Consider the following 23,769-nt stretch of genomic DNA (forward strand, 5'->3'; position numbering starts at 1 on the left):
TACTATATCATATCTTGTTTGAGGTGCTAATGGAACCAAATTGGAAATATTGAACTCTTAGCCACGTTATCACCTTAGTAAATCAGTTTTCCATGATGGAAATATAGATATGAAATGCAATCATGTTCCCCAGAGGCAGAGGATGAACCCTAATTACTTTACTCAGTATTTCTGGCTTTTTTTTTTTATGAAATGTTAAAAAACAAGTGTATTTCTAAGAAATGTGCTACGGACTTTTCCATCATCTCTGGCCATGCGGCTGATATTCTGAGTTTTGACTGAAGCACCCTGGCAAATAGATTACTGTAAAAAAGTTGATCCAATATTGAATCAAATTTTTCTACTTTGGTTTTTGTCCAACTTCCTGCAATAATAAGTACAGTTTCACCAAAGTCTCAGTTTCTGAACTCTTGGCTGGAAATAAAGAACACATTCCTTTTCATTCTTGTCAACAGTCTGTATATTTTTCACGTAACAACACATTCACTGTGAAATACCTACAATGCCTTGAAAAACATGTTTCTATGGTATCTGACATCCCCCTCTCCTTTTCCAAGCATCTCTTGGGACAAGGCATTTCTTGGTGTTTTCCTGTTTGCCTCAGCACTTCTGACATTGCACAATCTGATCTATAAATATGCCAACAAAAGAGTTTAAAATAAAACAAAATAGTCGTTTTTACCAGTTTACTTTATTGCATTTTCCATTGCATGCAAGTCTTAGTCACATGGTTCAACAAAGTGCATTGATTAGAGAGCAGTATTGGCAGACGTAACTATAGTGGTGGTGCAGTATGTGCGTATTTTTACTCATGTTGCCTTTAGGAAGTCTTGAATTTGTACATTCACTTGATCGAAGGATCCGCGACATTGGTAAAACTACTGATAAACAGAACACACTAGAGCGTGAGTTTTAATCTGAAGTGGGGCAAAACCATCTAAGCCAAGATTTGTTGTAAAGGCCACTTCTTCTCTGTTAGAAAACTAGAATGTCTACAAGAAAAACACGAGAAATACGTTTGATTTTTACCAAAATAACTGAATAGCATTTTACAAAAGCTACTCGACACCACTTGGCTACTCTGTGCATTTTCATTACAGTACGTCTCTAAAGGCAAAATATAAAAATTAAGTCAACATTGCAGTCAAAAGAAAACGAGATATGCGTGTCAGGACTTTAGCTTTTGACTTGGCGCCTTCATGGCCATCAGTTTCCAGTGGGGTCCTTGGGGACGGGTGGAGGGGGGTCAAGCGTCAAAGGGTCAGGGAGAGACGTAACGGGAGGCTCCTTCAGGCTGAAACAAAAAAAAAGAAACGAGGTCACATATTTCCCAGTTGAGGCAGCCGCCACCACCGCTGAGCCTGTGCCACTCAACGTGCTCCGGAGGCACATGAGGCTCACTTAGCAGCTTCCTCTAACGCTGCGTGACAGGGGCTCGCAGGGTTTGGAGGAAGCTACCAAGTGAGGGAGAAGACGAGCATTTCTTCAAAGCTCACTCTGTGGATCTTAATGCATAGCGTCATATACAGGCTTCTGGAGTAATGGATTACATGTAAAGGGATAGTCTGGATACAAGATAAAGGAGACTGATTTCCCTTCCAGTTGCTTAAAAAAGAGATGTGATCAGATTACCGTTATACATCTTAGAATGGTGGATTATTAGCAATTTTACAATGTTAATCAAATAAATAAAAGAGCGTTTAGTTTGTGCTGTCTTCTTTGTAAACTCTACTGTTCTGTAGGCGAAGATTTTATATTTTAAGTGTGAATCTATACGCCTACTGCCTGAATCTGCTTCATGGTTTTCACTTTCTTTGGTTCATTTGTTCTTTTTGTTATTCTGTAGTGTTGGAGCGCTAGCCAATAGAAGCAAGAGTGTTCCATAGTGATGTCACTATGTTCCGGAAGTAAACAAAGGATTCCAATGGAGGCGTTTTAGGCGTATATAACACACTACAGGAGAGGGAAAACCCCCAAAAGCAGAATAGGGCCTCTTAAAAGTAGGTTAGGTTACTGATTACATTTTGTTTACAGGTAACTAGTAATTAAAACAGAATAGGTTCTCAAAGTTACCCTCCTACCCAGCACATCCTTTGAAGATTAGGATTATCATCACCGCCTCAGAGGAACCAAAAGAAAATGGAGGATATTTGTACGTTTTTTGGCCTCACAGATGATCTCTAGTATTCTGTTCAGATGCAGCCATTAGTGAAGGGTCCCTTTGAAATCCACTGCTGCATTATTTTATTTCCTTTCCTGAAAACCTCAGAGTGCATGAAAACAAACCCTAAGGTGAAGCGAGGGTAGCGTTTGAGATTTATGCATCTTGTATATAAAGGCAAGAACATTACATTGATATGAATGCAGCTTCAAAGGCGCAGTATACAATGTAGATAAAGCAGAGAGGTTGCGTGTTATTATTCAGAAGGTCACAGAGGCACAAAAACAGTTTTTAATTAATCTGGTTACATAAATGCCAAATATAAAAAGGGAACTACTCATGTTGTGGTGGTGTTTACTGCAGATTCACATGATGTTTTACTGCCCTCCAGTGGTAGAGAAAACACAGAATCAAAGGACGAGTGTAGATTTGTACCTGGATATTAACATTTTAACATCGATGACGCCCCCTGGTGTCAACTACTCAGCCTCTTCCTCCTGTAAAAAATAAATAATGATGTATCAACAACCAATTATTACATGGAAACAATGAATATCTGTGTGTTTTGAGTTGGTTCTTGACCAGTTGCTATGTGATTTTGGCACTAGGTTGCAAAAGAAAAAAAATCAGCCTCATTGTCTCCATGACCCTGGATCCACTGGGCGATGGACTTTAAGCTTAGTGGATTTAGGAAAAAAGATTACAGTTAGATCTGCTTAGTTTGTTGCACAAATAAAACCATGATTCCTCAGACAGATGGTTCCTCTGTTTATTAAAAAACAACCGTCTGTGTCCAGAGGTGGAAGAAGTAGTTTGATTGTTTACTTGAGTAAAAGTACAACGGTATTGGCATGACATTATACTTAAAGTACCAAAAGTTAAAATACTCGAATGGCTTATTTCAGAATAATATAAAGTAAATACTTTATTATCAGCTAAATGCACTTTAAATATCAAATACTTTTTAATAGACCTTTCCCAGTATTACATTATGGTTCTTCTGATATTCAGTTGTTATACATGTAAGAGCATTTTAGTACTGTAGTTTGTCAATTCGAAACAAATTCAGACTATTAAATGATTTTATGTCGTAGAACAAAATGTTAAAATCTCTTCTGCTTGCGTTTCCACAGACCTTATTTCAGGCTAACAACCAAAAACACATCCAGAAAACCATTGACTTCCACACCAGGGGACAGGAAGTGGTAAAATGCTGAGTCATTTCCATGTTTTTGGACTCATTACTGCGTCACTCTGTACTACCTGTGTTTCAAGTTTTCTTCCTTGGCCACGTTTAAAAATAAAAAGAAGAAGTAGTAGTTCGAGAACTAGAAGGAGGTTGTTTGAAGTCATGTGAAGCAACAGGAGGGTGAGAGGACTTCACATGTTAGTGTTTATAGCGACGGGGGGGTTAAAAATGTAGAAGAAGAAACCCGAGAGAGGTGCAGTGTCAACAACAGCGGGGGAATTAGTAATGACCTCAAGTGTTCTGTTTATCCTGAGGTGACACAGGAGTGGTGCTTAAAGTGATGCACCTTATACATCAGGTCAGTTTGATGACTGCCATCTTGAAGTAAACAACATCCAATCCTACTACTTGAAATAGTGAGGGCCGAACACTGTCAGCAGATTTGGGGAGTAATGGATGACATTGATCCTTTTCTAGAACCCATGACCTTGACAAAAACATTTCTGAGCAATTTATTTAGCAATTAGACTTATTAACAATTACTCAAGGACTGTATTTAAGTACAATGTTAAAGACAGACTCAGATTATTAGTTTACACAAAATATAAATCAACTAATACATTTAGATTAATTATAGGTTCAGATATCCAGCAGCAGCATATAAAGTAATTAAAAGCAGCTCCACCTTTACAAACTGGGATCAACTCATTAATGCATCAATAATCACGATCCAGTCCTTTCATATTATTCTGAAATAAGTACTTATGGTAAGTATATTTAGATGCTAATATTGATGTACTTTTACTTAAGTAAGATTTTGAATGCAGGACTTTAACCAAAGTATTGTAAAAGTTGGTATAGGTACTTTGACTTTTTCCATCACTGGGCATACCAACAGGTTATTGAACTGGGGGATATAGCACCCTGGGGACATCGATACACTCCCATCTGATGTAACTGTATGTTTTTCCTCCAAGTCTTTCTTAATATCAAGAAATACTTAATCTCTTCCATCTTCTATAGAATGTGTCACATGCACTTATTTCATAGTGCTCTTGGTAAAAAGACACAAAAGACTACTTATAAAAAACAGAAGAATACGTGTCCCCCCGTCAGGTCAGTAAGGAAGAGGATTAGGGTGACGTGCATTATTTTATAACTAACCAGAATTCAACGTTCCTCTCAAAACTCAAGTTTTGTCTCAGAATTCAAGTTTTTTCTCAGAAATCGACTTTTTTCTCAGAATCAGATTTTTTTTTACATTTCAACTTTTTCAAAAAACTGACTTTATTTCAGATTTCAACTTTTTTCTCGGAATTTGACTTTTTCCTAAGAAATCGAATTTTTGCTCAGAATCCAAAACAAATTACATTTCAAATTATTTCTCAAAATTCAGACTATATTTTGGATATCATCTTTTTTTCTCTGAATTTCACTTTTTTTGTTGATAAGTGGCCCTAATCGTCTTCCATAGCTGAGTGTCCCCTCCGTGCAACATAACCAAACATGTCAACATTATGCTTGGGGGCTCATAGGCAGAGTTAGACAACAACAACAACAACAACAACAAAACTGTCCACCTGCTCCAAGACATCACAACAACAAAATGTGCTGGCAGACTGAGAACAAATGTCAACAACACTGAAGTAACAAACAAATGTCTCATGGTGCCATATTTGAAGTAACGCTCAACAGTGACATTTCGAGCTGAGTCACAATCCCATAATGTGCTCTGGAATGCATCACACACAATTTGTCCTTGGAAGGAGACAGTCAAAATGTTTGTATGCAATTAGATCATGCATACAAATCTTCAAATGGTTTACAAAATGCGAATCATGGTGGGTCAAATATACCTCTTGTACTTCAGCTTCTTCTTCTTCCTATAGAGGATCAAAGCACGTGAGACTTAGTGAGTTTAACAAATAATGAGAGAAGATAAACGCAATAATGGTCTGTATATCGACCCACATTTTTTGGATTCTACACTAAATCCACCAAGTATTGTCGTATGTATCATGCTGCACATCATCAGGCATCTACACATGGATACATAATGGTCCATGCAGCACACAGAGGAAGACAAAAGAAGGAGAGTGGGTAAGACACCACAAACTACCTCAGTGGCTTGTTCGTCTTGCTCCTGAAAAAGAGGTTGGACAAAATAGATGGGAAAGATAGAGAGGAAAGAAGACAAAGCAAAGCACAGCAGGGAAGCATTCAGAAGATCAGGCAGCGGCTGGAATGTCTCAGAAAAGCAGATGTCTTTTTTGTAAATCCTAGGATCTAGTGAAGTCTGAACTGAGGGAGATAACCCAGAGTTTAAGGGGCCCTACATATTAGTATTTTGTTCCTCTACCGTGACATGTTTATTATATTTCTCATACTGCCTGGCTCTCTTGTGATTGGTCAACCGCTTAGCGATGTCCCGCCCCTTAGCCTATCAGGTACAATGTGCTGAAGCGCTAGCCAATAGAATCAAAATATATTTTTAATATTTATTTTCTCTCAATTTATTCACTTTGCATTTGATACAATCCAAAAGTAATCAGGTTAATTAACTTTTATATTTTGATACTTAAACTACATTTTTGTACAGGTAACTAATAATTGTAACACTTATATCTTTAAAGTAACCCTCCCAACCCGGTTTGCAGGCAACTGCATTGGTTGGCTTCAGAAGTAGCCTGTACACTGTTATATTGTCCACTAAGCACACACTGCTTCTTATAAAATGTATTTCAGTGAGGAAAATGTGATAACTAAAGAATTGTATATCAATATTCTCTCATCAGGATGCTGTTTAGCGAGATTTCAGTGACTGCGTGGGTCAAAAAGATTGTTTAAAGAAAGGGAAGTGGAAATTACATTCGTGTGTGATGTGCTTGTGTGAATGCAAACAGGGATGCAGAAGAGCGTCCACCCTTGGGAACATACTGTAATTTAAATTGCACACATACTAGAATGTGACTTTGACATTATTCAGTATATTACATAATTAAGTCTTTAAAAAAGCTTCTTGACAAGCACTGGTGGTCATAATTTAATCATCACTGCATATGTGAGTGGATAAAGACAATACACACTTGAGGCAGCAAGCAAATCCTCTCAGTATGGCCAACAGTGTTGTCTTCGTCTTTGCACTTTATTTGACTCTTTGTTAGGTCTACTGTGTACTAGTGTGAAATACAAATGTGAAGGAATGTTTGAGGGGGATGGCAAAGAAAGCAAGAAAAGGAAACAGAGAGGGGTAGGTAAAGAAAACAACGCATAAATCTACCTCAAGCTGTAGTAGCTCTTCTTCCTCCTAGAAATGAATAACAGATAGCAGGTCAGCTAGTATTGGGAGCAAAAGAGCACCACTGGCATGCAAAATAAAAGGTCTTCTGATTAAAAATGGAAATGGAAACTATATGGGGATAGTTGTCAGGAAGCAGCTACAGAAACTGGGAAGAAATGAGGAAGAGGATGTTAGGGAAACACATGGAGTAGAGGGATGAAGAGATACAGATGAAGTGAGTTTAAAGATGAATGAGAACAGCAGACCACTCCAAGCAGAGCAGCCTTCCCTGATCTCCATCAAACCCACACACAATGTTACCTCTGATTGCAAATCCTCTTCCTCCTGGAGGGAGCAAACCGAGAGATGGAACAAAAAAAGGGCAAAGAATAGGGTTAAAAAATGCTGTACGGTGCGTGCATGAGGAACAAGACTGCTGTGAAGACCAGCAGAAGGACGTCTGAAACCGATGTGAAGTGAGTCAGGTGGTTTCAATGGACTGAAGAAACGTGCCATTAATGACATGCATCAACAGGAAGTGGAAGGTGGAGACTGTGTCTGGAACATCCCTCACTCCCTTAAACTTTCCCTCCCAACCTCCATACATCCCCTCAACCCTCTTCCTTCATCCCCTTGTCCCTACATCTTGCGAGTGAATAATGTCACTTCCAAAATGTCTCCTTGTTCAATGTTTATATATCGTTACTCTCAGTGGTGTAAGGCTGCTGAATTTGTTTGACGATCATGACATGCTCGGAAACTGAACAATCTGGTGCCACTAAATGTTTTTAAAGCTCGGTTGGATGCTAGTCAATCGGAAGCTATTGGTACCTGTTCATGTGGATAATTATGTAAATGATGCTGTATGATGTCCTTTTGTTGTTCTATTTGTGTTGTTATGTTTCATGTGGAACTACTTGAGCAGGTCTCCCTTGGAAAAGAGATCAATGATCTCAATGGGATTTATCTGTATAAATAAAGGTTTGAAATGAAAAATGAAATGAAATGCATTCCCACCTCAAGGGTGGCTGAAGAGGAAAATATTCATTTTTAGGAGCTACAAAATAGTTTTTTCAAACATTCAAGTACTTGAAGGGATGCAGATATAAGAAAAATACCCCACTGACATTGAACTGATAACATTAGAAGTTATGCATTGCAAGTACAGAGCACAGTTATTCGAGTCACTTCTGAAAATGGCTGATCATCTTCTGTCCAACACACTAGATTTTAGGGGTTAGCATTGTGGCTAACTCACAACAGTATTAGGAAAAAGGTACTGTGAGTTAAAACCACAAATTCTACTTTGCAATACCACACAGCTTTCATGCAAGCATTTTAAAAGAATCATTTGACAGTTAATAGAGACACAAGTTTATGTTGGTTAGCAATATTCCATATGTTCAAATCACTGGCAAGCAGATATAAGTGTTTGATAAACATACCTGTTCTTCTTCTTCTTCTTCCTCCTCTACGGGGGCCTGCTAACAGAAGAGAAAATGGTATTAGAGACTGTGAATCGTTAATACATTACACAATCTGTATATTCATACGGAAACACGACAGCATCCACAGATCAGGCTTATTGAACCAAACAGAGTGGGACACCATTTAAACAGGACATTTAGAATTAATTGGATATGCGGGATGGAAGACAAGAGGTAACATCAGCTAAATAAAATCACACGTGGAGGGAAATGAAAAAAATGCAATGAAGAGGTTACATGTCCAATGGTGCTGAATACACAGGGAACAGGACATTTGTATTTAGGAAACAACTGAATCCAGAGGGATGACTTGACGGGAAAATGCAGTATGAAGATGACAGACACTCAAAACAGCAGACAAACCCTTAAATGGAAGAGGAGGAAACATTAAAAAGGGAGATTGAAGGTGCTTAAGGAAGGAAAAAGAGCATTCAGGAATGATGGGAAGGTGAAGGAGAAGACATTCAACTCAAAAAACATTCAAGGGGAAACGGAGGGTTGGATTGTAGTTGAGATGCAATTACTGTTTCTTCCGTGACCTCGTCTGTTTCTTCCACCGCCTCCTCCTCCTGCTGCTCCGCCTCCTCTACCTCAGCCATGTCCTCGTCTTCCTCCATGGCTTCATCCTCTTCTGCTAGCTCCTCCTCATCAGCTGCCTGCTCCTCATCTGAGTGTGAATTCCCATTTCGCTCCTCAACTGGAACCTCCTTATTGTGAGGTAAAACATATAATGTAATAATTAAAGAAATATTATTGGCATGGTTGTTCAGGTACTGCTTTTACAGCACAAAGAGGAAAGGTTTAAAAACATCAACGGTGGGTGTTAGGCAATCCTGGGGGGAAATGAAGGAGGGGAAGAAGTAGCAGCAGTTAAAAAGGTGGAGATGAGTGAATACTTTCTTTAGGAAAATCAAAGTTTGGAATGATGCATTGTGAATGAAAGACACACTTTTATGACAGGTGAGAATCAGGCATGCTTAACAATATCATCCCTTCATTCTGTCAAAGAGATAATGGGGCTGAAGGGCATATTTTGTTATCTTTGGATGGTTTTTGTTACCAGTCTTTGTGCTAAGCTAACTGACTAGTATGCTAGCTATAGTATTTACTCTTTCTGGAAAGGAAAGACAACTTAAATGAACTCAGCTTGTTCATGCAGCACTGCGTTAGACCCTGTAGGATATCAAAAAAGGCAGATCACAGGCTCAACTAAGCAGAAATATTCAGTTGTGTTTTATGCTATTCACGTGCAAAAACACCAGTTACTTTAAATGACAAAGGAGAAAAGAAAATCATGCTTATGAGGAATCCTGGACATGCAGAAAGGGAATGAAGTATATTTTCAAAGTTGGGCTAAAGTGCGTGTCATCTGTAGTGAGGTAAACCAGCAGGGATTTTTTTTGGAGGGAAATTGTTAGGAACTGGAATCAAGAAGTATAAAAACACACAACAAATGTATGCATCGAATAAAACCAAAATAATGAACAACAGTGTTATAATGACAACTCTGTATGTTGTGTTATCGGGAAAAGTGTCACTCGTGCAAAACACAAAAGGGTTAGTCAGAGTGACGACAGAGTGGAGGAATGAGGAGTCAATGTTCAAGTCGAGTTACTCTGAATGAAGAGGAAAGATAATACAGGGAGTAGAAACACAGAATGCTGGGGGAATAAAGAAACGACGGCATTACTATTGAGTCATCAACGGGAACGTTCTCTGCTTTAGTCTCCTCAGCGTGGGTCCCGTTCTGCACAATGCCACCCTGATCTGCTTCCTGTGTTAATAAAACAGTCAAGTTTAACATGTGTGCGTCATACAGAAGGAGGGCTTGAAATTACAGTTTAGATCCCGAGCCAATATCTGTTCAACTCCCATTAGAGTGGTGCAGGAATGAGTCCTAATACCCGGAGATGACTTGGCATTTTCCCACTTTTGGTTCCCTCGTCTGGAAGCAAATGGTTTTCTAAATGTGTGTGGTTGTTAGCTTAAAATAAGGTATTTGGGTAACACAACCAGAAGAGATTTTAATAGTTTGTCCTACAACATGAAATATGTCAGTAAATACCCCACTGGTGGTTTTTAAAAACACAGGTTGCTAACAAGTGACTAAATGAGACGACTAAACCTCATCACATCCACCATTAGCCGCCTTTAGCTTAGCGGTGGTGAAGTGAAGTCATGTGACCGTGCTGTAGTTCCTTTATACTCTAACGTTAGCTTTTACTTTAAACAAAATCATAAAGTGGTGTTAATTTGTGGAGATTACCCCGCTGAACAAAACGTATAAGTATCATAAACGATTGTTTGTCACAGAGATTATTGCCGGAATGATCCAAAATCCAATGGAAAAATCCCAATGGCTTTCTATTGAGGGAACCAGGGAGATGCTAAGTGTCGGGTCGGACTTCAGAAATGTGTCATCACTGCATATTGTCACATTTAAATGGTTTATTTGAACTAAAAGGCTCCGTCTAGTATCGATTTCAACATCTTAAAGGTTACAAAAGAGAGCATGATGATATGAGTAAAGCGGATTTGGGGAGAGCCCATTCATTGTACCATTTCAGAAGTCTATGGGCACGTCTGTTATCTTTTTATATATATTTTAAGCCCATTGCAAGGAGTTAAAGTTGCTTAATATTCTGATGATTGCTTGAACAATTAATTATTTTTGATGGCACAGTTTTATTGATTTTATTGAATTTTGGCCAAAGTATTTAAACTCCTAAAGACGTATCTTTACAAACTGACTCGCATGCACAAACGTTTTGCAGGAAGCTATTCCAGAATCGAGATTAACCGGCAAAATGTCAATATATTAGCTCTTTGATTAACGACATAATATACAGTTGATGCTGTCCCAATATCGTAGATTCACAGCTTGGCTTGAAGGGGAAGGAAATACAATTATTTTGGTTACAAGTCAGTTTCGTTTTGTACACAGTAGAAAACAGAAAACATTTCCAACCTTTGAGCCGGGGGGAGGGGGCAGCCCCAGGAAGGCAAACACAGCGTTGTCCTCCTTGGCATCGAAGAACGTCTCATAGTCCTACAAGAAGAAAAGTGACATCATTATGTAACGCTCACGCTTCTATTGGCTAGTGCTACAACACATTGTACATGACAGGGGCGAGACATCTCTAAGCTGTCGACCAATCACAACAGAGCTGACCGGCTAACCAATCAGGCTCTGGTTTCAGACAGAGGGTGAAAATGAAAAAAATAAAGAGCGTTTTGAACATTAAAGCATGGGAACATGTCACAGTAGAGACACACAACAAACATGGACCTAAAAAAAAAAGAGCATAATAGGGCCTATTTAATTTGATCTTCTCTTACTAACTAATCATGTGCACTTGCAGGTCTGTACAGTGGAATGGTGGCATATAATGTAAATTCGGTATTTTAACTAGAAAAGAGTATTTCGATAATGGCGCTTTACTATTCTCAGGGGTCAAACACTGGTTAATAAAGGTGAGTGTTGGCAGTGAGGGTGTGTACTCACCCCGCAGTATCCCTCCTCATTGAAGATCTGGGGGGGCAGGGGGATGCCATTGGAGGGCTTCTTCTCCTGCGGGACGTTCTGCCTCATCCACATGCGGTTCTCCTCACTGCAGGCGATGTCCAGCTGAGCGTACTCCACTTTAAGAGCCTCCAGGAATCCCACCACATCCTGCTGCTTCTTCTTGATCTGGGAGGCAAACAAATACACAACTAAGCTTCAAGAAAATGTAAAGATTGCACAGAAAGAAAAAGACTGAAGTAGTTATCTTTTTAAAATGTGAAAATTGGGATTTTCTTGTGTTTCTTGTGAGCATCGTTAACATATGACGCTTCCCATGGTCCCCTGTCCCACCAAATAAACATAAACAAGGCCTCAAACAATTAGTGTATTAACCAAAAAGGAATTACTTATATGATTGATAAGTCGTGAAAGTAGTTTATCAAGCATATCTGCCAAGTACATCACTGCGGATTGGACATTTTGTAGGAAATAAAAATAAAGACGTCAATTTGGACTCTTATATATAAATAATGATTGTCTGTTTCTCTATTTTTTGACATATTAGTCTTAAATTTAAAATGCGAAAACGATCAGATTCCTCAATAATAACAGCTTATTTCTTGTGCAACTTCTTGTTTACATGCTGCTGATGAAAACATGTCCTCACAGCGCCTCACACTCAGGGACCTCCCACTGCTTTTGGACATATTTATTACATCTGTTTTAATATTAAATACAACTAGTGGTGGAGGGTAGCAGGAAACATTTACGCAGGTACCTGTACTTTCTTAAGTATTTAATGCTACTTTTTACTTTTACTCCACTAAATGTATTGAAAAGCGTTAGCGACTTTCCAGATGTTGCATTAAAACTCACTTGATACACTTTGAAAAATGCTGAATGATTTCTGATACTTGTGTACATTCACTTAAGTGACATTTTAAATTAAACGTTTAGTTGTAACAAAGTACTTTTACGAATTGCTACTTTTACTTAAGTAAGAAATCTAAGAACTTCTTCCACCTCTGATAACAACTTTATGTAACGTTTACAAGGCTAAACCCTGCACCTTAACAGTAAATATATTAATGTCATATTTGAAAAAGAAATATCTGTTCTTTGCCTCACACTTGCAACAACTGTTATCAATGTGAATATACTGCAACCTCATGCAACTTGTTTTTATTTATTTCACATAAATACTGTCAGTCCTGCACAACCCTCCGAATATTTTGCACATTTGTATCTGCACAGCTTTCCACTTTCTCGTAACAATAATGCACATTTTATTTGATTTCTCTGAGTGTTTTATTATATTATACTATACTTCTCTATATATCTATATTTTATGTAAATATTTATCTATATTTTAATTTTACAATAGTTTGTTTTTATTTCAATGTATCTTCTTTAACTGTGTTCATGTATGCACCATATACACAAAGGAATTCCTCTTATGTGTGAACCTACTTGGCAATAAACCTGATTCTGATGTGCAATGACAATAACGTTTATAATCTAATCAAATGAGGACCTTGCATCTGTGCCAGGATACTCTGCATGGAAGACAGCCAAAATTAGGACATGCTAAACAAAATCGACTCAGAGGATAACACCCAGCTCAATCAGCAGTAAAACAACACTGCGAGCAAATCTGGGCCACCATGGCACCCCTGCTTCAAACTGCTTATTTAGCTTTGCCAAAAGTAAATCAAGAATGTATGTAAAATCACCCCCTCCCTGCATGCTGTGTTTATCACACATACCTCTTTTAAAACACTTTCTCCAAGGTAAATGAGTTGCCAAATAGTGTGAAAAGGTTCTTTCTGAACTGGGTAAATTCCCACGCAACACCGGGTGGTGGCGTGAATCGTTTCTATATCGGGGGACGTGAAGGGAGTTCTCGAAAGCTCCACATGTGAATCACATCGACTCGCTAATTAAAATCCACAATTAAAACACTGCCAGGGGAAAACTCACCATCGTAAACATCCAAATTACGCATGCAAAATCAAAGCCAAGTGACATTCATTGCAATATTTCGCGCATTTAAAAAGTAAAGTCCTGATCGGTTTACACACAGGAAAGTTAATTTAAATGAGAAATGTGTCGTGTTGAAGGAGTACTCACCGCAGTGGATCCCGACGAAGAGGCGAGGAAAACTTTGATAACCATTTTTGTTCAAATGTAGTTTGTGGAGTCGGACTATATGCAACAAGTAGGCTCTTAAAGGAGCAGGCGGGCCTCTATTATTAGAGCTCACCCAGGACACAGTACTAAGACACACACACCACGCAAACACATACACTGCTGGGGGGCTATTTTGGTCTGCAGGCTCCATTAGTGCGGGATTGGCGGGTTGGCCCCTAGGGGCGCAGCAGCACACACCGATTGGGCTGTGCAGCTGTCTGTCGGGGCAGGGCACGGAGGTTTTATTAGCTCCGGGCTCAGTGCATATATGGACAGAAATAGACCACTGACCAGCACTATAGGCTGTCAGGCTTTGGTTTCCTAACGCAGAAACTCAGGACAGTTGAGTGGGGAAAACACTGCATTAGTTTGCGTAGAATACTTTCTTTTTTATGTGCAAATTGTACACAACAAGAGCACCCCTTTTTGTTAGACTAGTTGACGTATTTACTAAACATTTGTGACCTCTGTGTAAGGTCTTCACCTTCAAAAATCACTGGGGCTGCTTAGATTGGCGTTTGTCTGCCTGTATTAAACAGTGTATTACGTCTCAAAAAAGCTCTAGGGGGAAATGAAGACACTAACACAACAACCCATACAATGAGAGACTGAATAAAAGTAAACTAGTGTTTTTATTCTTTATTAATAACAAATGCCAACAAAGTTTCTTTAAGTGAGGGGGAAGAGGAGACAAAAGAAGATTATGCCAAATTAAAGACATAAATACAACAAAACAAGGCCTATCTGAATGTTTCCTTTGAAACGAAACAAATAAAAAGCTCTCACTATCTGATCTACTATGTTAACAAAACCAATAAGGGTGGCAACAATCTAATGACCTAGTCTGTCTAAATGTAATTGATGTGGTAAAATGTAGCAGGTACCCAAAGATTACCTAAATCTTCAACCTCCTATCACACACACATTTAACAATAATCACAAACTGTAATAAGATTCACTAAGGAATCACCAAACCAACCAAGATTCACTGAAGAATCAACAAATATAAGAAAGTTAAGAGCGGCTCTGGAGTCAGCAGCAGGCCCAGGTCTGAGAAAGAGAAGACTTCCTTGCTTCCTGTATGAGTGGATCTGGCTGCTGATAGGCTACTGAGGGTGAGGGGATCCATCAGTGTGAGGTGCACCACCAGGTACTGACTAGCTGTTGATTACCTGGAGTGAAGAAAGGTGGAGAAGAGAAAATATATAAAGAGATGGTATTAACCACTATGATAGCATAGTTGTTCATATTTATAAAGTGTAATACTTATTATGAAAAAAATGTAACAAAATAAAAGTATCCTCTACTTATTCTGTGAGGACAAAACACAGGAAATACAGTAAGCAATGTAGACGGGAATGTGACGTCATAAACGTCAAGTCGACCATCTTTGGAGGATAAAGACCACATATTAGGCTTGTTTGAGACGCGTTGCGGCTCGCCTCGAAAGTAGACGAGAATAGCCGATCGCAGCCGGGGGAGGTCTCAAAAAGCTCGCCTGAAGTCGGACAGCTCGGACACGGCTTCGTCTTCTTCTTCTTCTTCTCTCCGTTTTTTGGCAACAACTTTAAGGTGCATACCGCCACCTCCGGAGTCGGCTTGACTCGGTTTGTATTTATAAAGAATGCACACGTGTTTAATCGTTAATGTCAGATATGTAGGCTACTAAGTAAATACATTTGTTCCTGCTCAAGATTAGATTCAACTTTATTGTTATTGCACATATTACAGGTACTGAGACAACGAAATGCAGTTTAGCTTCTAACCAGGTGCAACAAGCAGTGAAGTGAAAAGTAATGTACACAATAGACAGAATAACATAGAATGAATTGAATGATGAACAAACAGTGAGGGGTATGAATACACTAGATATCAGCCTGTGAGCAGTATGAACAGTGTGTATGAATATGCTAAGATATATAAAGTATGAAAACGGTAAGCAGTGCAAGTATAAAATATATGGATATTAATTTCATTATGATAAACATTGTGGAACAATGATGAAAAATGGGAATGGATGTGGCGACGTAAAACGGACACAAAACAACAACAAACTTTTGCCGAGCCAATTGGAGAGTTTCATCACCAGCACGTGGTAAAAACCACCAATGAGCGCTCAGCTCGAGATACCAGCGAGTCGTTTCCCATCAAGCATTTCGCTTCCGCAGCCCGTGGAGAGGAACTGCGCCGCGTCGCGCCTCGCCGCGCCTCGCTTTCACGGCCCCTACACACGGCGGCGTGCGTTACCGCTTGGCGGTGGGCGTGTCTGAAGCTTGGGGATTTTTTACGAACAACGCGACCAACAACCAATCACATGAATGTCCCGCCCCGGACATACAAAGCAAAGCTTTCATGCTACATCCATGCTGGCTAAATATACTGTCTATGCTTGCTAGCTGTCCATTCAAACGAAGTACACTGGATATAAACTCCCCAAAAAGGCGAAAACCTACCAGTGTCACCCACTGTCTCTGCCACCTCCCCCCATGCCTGGCTCCTCCGGTTTGTATCCCTGTATGTAAAGAGGGACTGGTCATATAGTACCGCCACGATCTTTTTCTCCTCCATTTTTTTACATATGGGAAATAACTGCGGTCTGGCTCTCCCAACATACACGCGGTTTGATTGGCTAGCGCTTGTAATGTCAGATTTGCATACGCGGGATTTGATTGGCTGACGCCTCCGTCGAGGCGGCAAAAGTAGAACATTGCTCTACTTTTGCAGCGAGCACCGCGAGAGAAGCTACGCTTTGCTCCCACAATGCAGTTCGGCGAATCGTGACGTCACCCCATTCAAAGTGAATGGGCAGAAGCGTTGAAGCGGCAACGCACGCCGCCGTGTGTAGGCTCCGTCAAGGCTGCGGGCGTCTTTGTCCCGCGAGATTTCAATGTCTCATGTAGGCGAGCCTCCAGAGCAAGTCGGACAAAAATGACTAACCATCATGCAACGCACTAGCAAGACGTTGATCGCAACTGCGCAGGTCTCGCTTGTCTCAAACAAGCCTATTAACTTAACCTGTACAGTTAGCGGAGTAGCTGCAACTTTTTCACTTTAAACATTTTAATCATGGCCAGAAGGCACTGCTATGACGCTGGCTTTAACAGCCACTCCAATGACAAACAAACAAAACAAAAAAAGGACCAGGATTACATCTAATTATTTTAAACTAACAGGGAAACGAGGGAGACATAGCAAACATTACCAATAGATGCTGAATGTGTTGGATGTCAGCCGTCTGACTGTTTACTGCGGAACTACAGTAACACAAACCACTACACTGAGTCTGAGAATATAATTTAAATCAGGAAATATTGCAGTATATTTACATATAGGCTACTGGGAGATGACTTGTGCATGATAGGCCAAGGTTTTGTTAGCACTCAGTTAGCATAGCATTAGCTTTCTTACCTCTCTATGGATGACTCTGCAGTTGTCATTAAACCTGTAGATCTGAAGGTGCCGAATCCCCCATTATTTGTAACCTTCACTTGGGCCTCCGAATACTTAATATTTGTAAATACATTTAATTTGCAGACAGGTGTAGACATAACTCCAAACACCAGAGAGGACTGACATCAGTAACCCCCTAATCCCACCAGGAGCGTCTGCGTTGCGCTGCGGCGTTTTTAGCGATCGCGGCCACTCTAGTCAATGGGTGCTATTCCACCAGACCCGCTGCGCCGCGGCTCGAAGCGTCCCAGAAGCTCCTCGCCGCAAGGAATTTCTAAAATATAGGATGAATCCTATTTTTGACGCGGCGCAGGCAGGAAGTGGAACGTTCATCCAACAACTACGAGGCTGCATGTGAAGTAAAAACTTCTTTGCAGCAATGTTGAGCCAATCATCAAATGAGGGAAACTGGATTCGCCTGTCAATACACTGATATTTATTGAGAGACAGACGGCCGGAGAGAATCACAGTATAATACAGTTCTCCTGTAAGATACCAGCCAACTCTGAAGACAAAAGCGCCAAGAACACATCTATACATGAAGAAGAGGAGGGCCCTAAAACACGCGGGTTTTCCTTTAATGCATGCCAGATGTCGAGACAAAGACTCGTTGTATTGCAAACCCACATGAGCCAAGCTTCTCCCCCCACAAGACATCAGATGACCTCTTGACCTGTGTCTTCCTGAGAAGCTATGGATCACATTACAGGCAGGAATACACTTTAACCATTAAACAGATTCCAGAGGACAAGTCACTAAACTCTATATACTTTAACAAGACTAAAATATTCCTTTACAGATCCACCCTTTTATCAATTTATGATAATCAATTAATATTAGTCTAAAGAATATTTCAGTCAATACTTAAGTCAATAAGCGTCTTCAGAGTTGTGTGGGCTCACTCACATTAATTACATCAAAAGTAGAACAAGATTGAAAACACTTCAATCACCATGATTGAATACAGTCAATCATAATAAAAATCATCTCTCTTCAGTGTTTGGCATCATTTGTCAAAAAGCACAATAGTAAACACGTGAAATACAACAATATTATAGCAAAATATATGTTTCAAAAATAAGATCTTTTATAATTTATCACTCAGTTAATCTCCTTCATCAAACACAAATTCTAAATCAGCTTACATCTCAAAGATTTACTTCAAGGCAATTACTTATTAAAACACAATTAGAATTTAGGATTATAATAAATCCAATTGAGGTATAAATCAGAATCATGAGAGATCCAGCTAAGGTTCCTAGTTAAGGTATACATTCACAGTGATGAATCGATCAATCTGTAATCTGTAAAGTTACAGTGTCCTCAATCTTTAACATTACTTTACGTTTATTTAATTACGCTTTATTCAAGAGTAAGGCATGATATTTAATTAATTACATTACTTCAACTATCAATCATTATGTCATTTCAAAATCTGAAGGGAAAACTAAACAATTCTCAAAATGTTTAACAATCTGAAGAATCAAACATTTTATTGTATAACGACCTGAAAAGGAAAAAATCAAAACATCTGTTCTTTATTCAGAGCATCAACTGTAATCAATATCAAAACATCTGTTCTTTATTCAGAGCATCAACTGAGATCAATATCAAAACATCTGTTTTACCTGGTAATGATTAAGGATAGTAACATTGGCTGTTATAATATTAGAAATATCTTATTGTTCAATACCTTATAAATCTGAAAATATCAATTAATTAATTAGTTTAGTGTGAAAGTGTAATCTGATCAAATATATTTATCACCACTATTTAACACATATATGTTCATTGGGAATACAAAAACAATCATTAATTGTACATCTGTAATCATCTGATCATTCAATTCAAATGTTATCTTTGTATCAGAGCTAGAAGAACAGGTTTTCCTCCTCTCTTTTATGACACAGAATGTCTGGTGTGTAAAGGCATCCTGATACTGTAGATTAGCACTGAGGTGCTGATTGGCTCAAAACTCTTCTTCATCAGAGCGCCATAACTCAATCCCCCCCAATTGCTCTGCTTTTGTGGCTCAATTCAGTGAGCACTTTATGATCTCCCAGTGAAACAGAGGCTCATCTGCCTGCATTCCTTCTGCTATCTGCTTGAGAGCAGTGCACCTGCCTATTCCAAGTGGCACATCCAGATGCCCCCCCCCGTGATGGGAGACGTTATGAAAACATCTGCTCCTCCAAGAAACATGGAACCTTGTATGAAGCCTCTGAAGCCATCGCTCGTCCTGCAGAGTTGTCTGCCTGAGCCCACCGAGCAGAAAGATGAAGAAGCATCCCATCTCATCAGAAAGTTGAAGATTAGAATCCTCTCATCTCGAACGACCTCCTTGCCCGTGGATAAGTTGCTCTCTGCAGCCGGAGAGTGTGATCCTCTCTCTCTGACCCTTGGCCTTCAGAGCTGTCCTAGTTATTGGGTTAACACTTGATAGGGATGTTTTCCTGAGTGCAGACAACTCAAGGTAATGGATTAGCACATTATCATTCAATTACAAAAATAGGATAGGCCCCCTCAGAATGATTTGGGAGCCTTCCTAACACATGCACATTATAAATGTAAGGATTGTGTTAGTCATTTAACATGCAAGAATCATATACTCATCAGTCCAAAGCAGAGAAATTTTATTTTAAGTTAAATGTGAGCTAGTCCCTGTGGAATAACCCTTTCTCAATGATTATAAATGTTATATTAATTCACCATTTACCGTTTGATCAAGGATTAGTTTATCAGAAGTACATTTCCTCTTCCATAAAACATAGGTTTGAGAAATGAATGTTCCAATATGAAATCAATTGCTCAATATAATTTGACTCTTCCCTCTCTTTTCTTACATATTGTCACATATGAAATAATAACTTAGGAGTCTATTTAAGCATGGCATTGTCTATATAAGCTATTAATCGAGAAAACTCAGTCAGTATGCAACTCGCAAATATCTCTCCTCCTTCCTATCCCTCTTTACTCACTTCCCCATCTCTTTCTCATCCCTCTCTCTTCTTCTCTGTTTTCCGGTTGTTGCCTGTATTGAATGACAAATACACACTACCGCCATGGATGTATAATAACAACTGGATACAGCGTGGGAGGCGGGGCCTCATTCATTCCTATGAGAGCTGCTCATTAGCGCATGATGATAAAATGGCCCAACTTTTGAGAGAGTGAAACGTCACAGATTACCCAGCATGCCTGAGAAGTACCCGTACGTGCACTCATAGAGCATGCGCAACTTTAACCAAAATGCTCGTTCACATCAAGTACGTCAATTTGCGTACACGTAACAGCACCGCGCGTTCATGACAGCATGGTAATGGGTTGTTGTTATCTTGGATTTGATATGAACGAGGCGGCAGTTAGCAGCTAGCGGCTAGCTAGTAATGATCTAGTGATATCCAACAGGGCCTCATTTAGCATGAAATTATTACTGCACTGTATACATATATATTTATATACAGTGCAATAAGCTTCCCAGTGCAATACGAAGCTACAGGGACGTTAATAATGTCGGTAATATTAACTCTATTAATACAAACATTTACGGTACAAGATTTAATCATACAGCCCATGTAGTATGACAATGAATTACAGCAAACATGTGCAATATATCCATTATTACAGCTCCGTGGGATGGCAGTAAGACGATATGGGTCCGTTCCCATTGTGCATCCATGGGTAAAGATAAACGCAACTCACATTGGTTCCTCATACAGCATCTCTGTAAACTACGTGTATTCACTGAATTTCACTCTCTGCCTTTAACGGCTCGTTGTAGCTCCAATAACTCCAGCCCCACCCTCCCTGTGAGCACAGTGTGCTCTGATTGGTCGGGACACGTAACATGAACGTGCCGGGCTGCGCGGTCCCGTGGATTAGATGCGCGTTCATAATGCAGAGGGAAATAACTCTCAGAATAACGTTATTAGCAAATGTTTTACAACTTGAGGAACGAATGTTTTTAATAAGGGCTATACAAGTGTTCATACTGGGTAGTTTATTTAGTTAAAAAAATTATCCAACGAGTTACAGACCACTCTTTCCCCATGTAAATCGATGGGAAAAGTGTTTCCGGGCCTGGCAACCAAACGGAAGTGTAGTAGCGCCGTTTGGCCAGCACGAATATTTTCATCTGAGTCCGGCGCACTTCCTGGGGGCTTTTTTTTTTTTAAACTTTTTTTTTATTTTTATTTTATCAACAAACAGCCAGACAGACAACACAATAGCAGTTGGCAAACAAGTTAGGATGACAACAGTGTGATTTGTGTCCGACAGGATAAAAAACAGAGACAAAACAAAAAATAAATGAATAAAACGAAACAAAAAATGGACTGTGACAGGACAAAAACAAAAAACAAACAAAAACAAAATCAGGATCTAAAGGCTCTGAGTCTAAGTCCATTATTAATACCATAATGCAATTTAGAGATCAAATAATGTGTATAAATGGAACAAAAAGACCAAGTATATCAAATAAAATAAAAACACAGCACTTGTTGGTCAGTCAGCCGCCTGCTAATCACAGTTTAACACCGCAGGTCCATCACCCTATTGTACAGAGACATCCGGCATGTCCAGCTCCCGTATATACTTGTAGAAGGGGTTCCACATCTTGTGGAATTTCCCCAAGGAGCCCCTCACTATGCACCTTATTTTCTCGAGTTTGGCTGAATTTAGGACTTCTTTTAACCACGAGGTGTGTGAAGGGGATGTTGGAGACTTCCACATGAGCAATATCAGGCGTCTGGCTAGTAAGGTAACAAAGGCTATGTAGGCTGTCTCCAGAGAAGAGAGTGGGCATGTGGGTGGGGTTACACCAAACAGTGCAGTCATGGTATTAGGAGTGACCGGTTTTCCAGTAATTTCTGACAGTGATCTAAAGATGTCAGTCCAATAAGAGTGTAAGACCGGACAAGACCAGAACATGTGTGCATGACTCGCCGGTGCTTGTCTACATCTGTCACAAGTTGGGTCCACTTCCTTATATATTTTAGAGAGCCTAAGCTTAGTGAAGTGTGTGCGATGTACTACTTTGCACTGAATCAGTCCATGTCTAGCACAAATAGAAGATTTGTGTACATTAGCAAGGGCTTTTTCCCAAAGTTCTTCTGAAATCTCCTCCCCAAGATCTGTTTCCCAAAGAGATTTAATGGAGTTCAGGGTAACCAAACGAAGAGAGTAAATCTGAGCGTAAATACACGTCATCATTCCCTTCAGAGTAGGTAACGGCCTAAGGAGTGCGTCTAGCGGCGAATCAGCTGGGTGATTAGGAAACTGAGGAAATCTATTATTAACAAAACTGCGAATCTGTAGATACCTGAAGAAATGTTGCCTAGGTAGTGCAAATGTGTCAGATAGCTGTTGGAAAGAGGCAAATGTGTTGTGAATATAAAGGTCTTTGAATGTTTTAACGCCTTGGTTAAACCAAATAGTAAATGCGCCATCTACTAAGGATGGAGGAAACACATGGTTTGCAGTTACAGGGGCTAGTGTAGAGTATGTTTGGAGATCAAAGAAACGTCTGAACTGATTCCAAATGTTCAAGGTTGCTTTGACAATTACATTTTTAGTGTAAGCAGAGGAGGGGGTCTTAATGAGAGAGTGAGCCAATGCTGAAAGAGATACTGGACTACAGGAAGCAGCCTCCATTTCAAGCCAAACAGGCGGAGAATGCTGTGAGTCAGACTGCAGCCAGGACTGTATTATTCTCAGGTTTGTAGCCCAATAATAGAACCTCAAATTCGGCAGAGCAAGTCCACCCCGCGCCTTTGGTCTCTGTAAAAATTGCTTGCGTATCCTTGGGGTTTTCTTGTTCCAAATAAAGTTAGAAATAATAGTGTCAGTTTTACGAAAAAAAGTTTGAGGTAGGAAAATGGGCACACATTGAAATAAATATAGAAATTTGGGGAGTATATTCATCTTTATAGAGTTAATTCGGGCAACCAGAGACAGATTTAACACTGACCAACGGTCGAAGTCTTCCTGTACGCGGGACAAAAGGGGGGCAAAATTAGCTTTATAAAGATCTTTAAATGTATCGGTCACCTGGATCCCGAGGTAAGTGAAGCTGTGTAGTGCAATTTTAAATGGTAGACTATGTAGAGGGAAATCACGCGCCGCTCTATTTAAAGGGAACAATTAGCTTTTACTTAAATTGAGTTTATAACCGGATACAGCACCAAATGAGCTAAGGATAGAGAGAGCTGCAGGGACAGACACAGATAAATTAGAGACATAAAGAAGAAGGTCATCCGCGTAAAGAGAAGCTCTCTGTTCTACCCCATTTCTGAAAATACCTCTAATGCGGGAGTCACAGCGAAGAGCGATGGAGAGGGGCTCAATAGCTAAGGCAAATAAGAGAGGGCTCAAGGGACAACCCTGCCTGGTGGAGCGGTGGAGAGGGAAATATTCAGAGTGCGTATTATTTGTTCTCACTGAAGCTAGGGGAGAGGAGTACAATAGCTTCACCCATGAGGTAAAGTTCTTTCCAAAGCCAAATTTCTC

The 23,769-nt window shown here is 39.7% G+C and overlaps 1 protein-coding gene across 16 annotated transcripts; it reads right to left on the reverse strand.

Moving 5' to 3' along the window:
- Positions 1-672: 672 nt before the first annotated feature.
- Positions 673-13,986, reverse strand: sh3bgr (SH3 domain binding glutamate-rich protein). Of its 16 annotated transcripts, none has more exons than XM_034224610.1 (11): positions 13,753-13,986; positions 11,623-11,808; positions 11,086-11,166; positions 9,808-9,891; positions 8,657-8,824; positions 8,076-8,111; positions 6,952-6,975; positions 6,631-6,657; positions 5,207-5,233; positions 2,597-2,658; positions 673-1,294 (listed from the first exon to the last, which is right to left on the reverse strand). In XM_034224610.1, exons 1-10 carry the CDS (start codon positions 13,795-13,797, stop codon positions 2,641-2,643), a joined length of 696 nt encoding a protein of 231 aa, XP_034080501.1. In that variant the 5' UTR covers positions 13,798-13,986; the 3' UTR covers positions 673-1,294; positions 2,597-2,640. The 16 variants fall into 16 exon arrangements, with proteins under 16 accessions (XP_034080501.1, XP_034080500.1, XP_034080499.1 ...); XM_034224609.1 differs by having other exon boundaries at positions 8,642-8,824; XM_034224608.1 differs by having other exon boundaries at positions 8,076-8,114; positions 8,642-8,824.
- Between the last annotated feature and the right edge of the window lie 9,783 nt (positions 13,987-23,769).

This window comes from Gymnodraco acuticeps, unplaced genomic scaffold, assembly GCF_902827175.1.
Source record: "Gymnodraco acuticeps unplaced genomic scaffold, fGymAcu1.1, whole genome shotgun sequence".
NCBI classification, from domain to species: Eukaryota; Metazoa; Chordata; class Actinopteri; order Perciformes; family Bathydraconidae; genus Gymnodraco; species Gymnodraco acuticeps.

What these genes read in the sequence shown, in the direction of transcription:
- sh3bgr (XM_034224608.1), bottom strand. Translation starts at nt 13,797, where the DNA reads ATGGTTATCAAAGTTTTCCTCGCCTCTTCGTCGGGATCCACTGCG. An exon ending in CTTCGTCGGGATCCACTGCG is followed by an intron (nt 11,809 to 13,752) that starts GTGAGTACTCCT and finishes TTTGCCTCCCAG; the next exon opens with ATCAAGAAGAAGCAGCAGGA. An exon ending in AAGAAGAAGAAGAAGAACAG is followed by an intron (nt 6,976 to 8,075) that starts GTATGTTTATCA and finishes TGCTCCCTCCAG; the next exon opens with GAGGAAGAGGATTTGCAATC.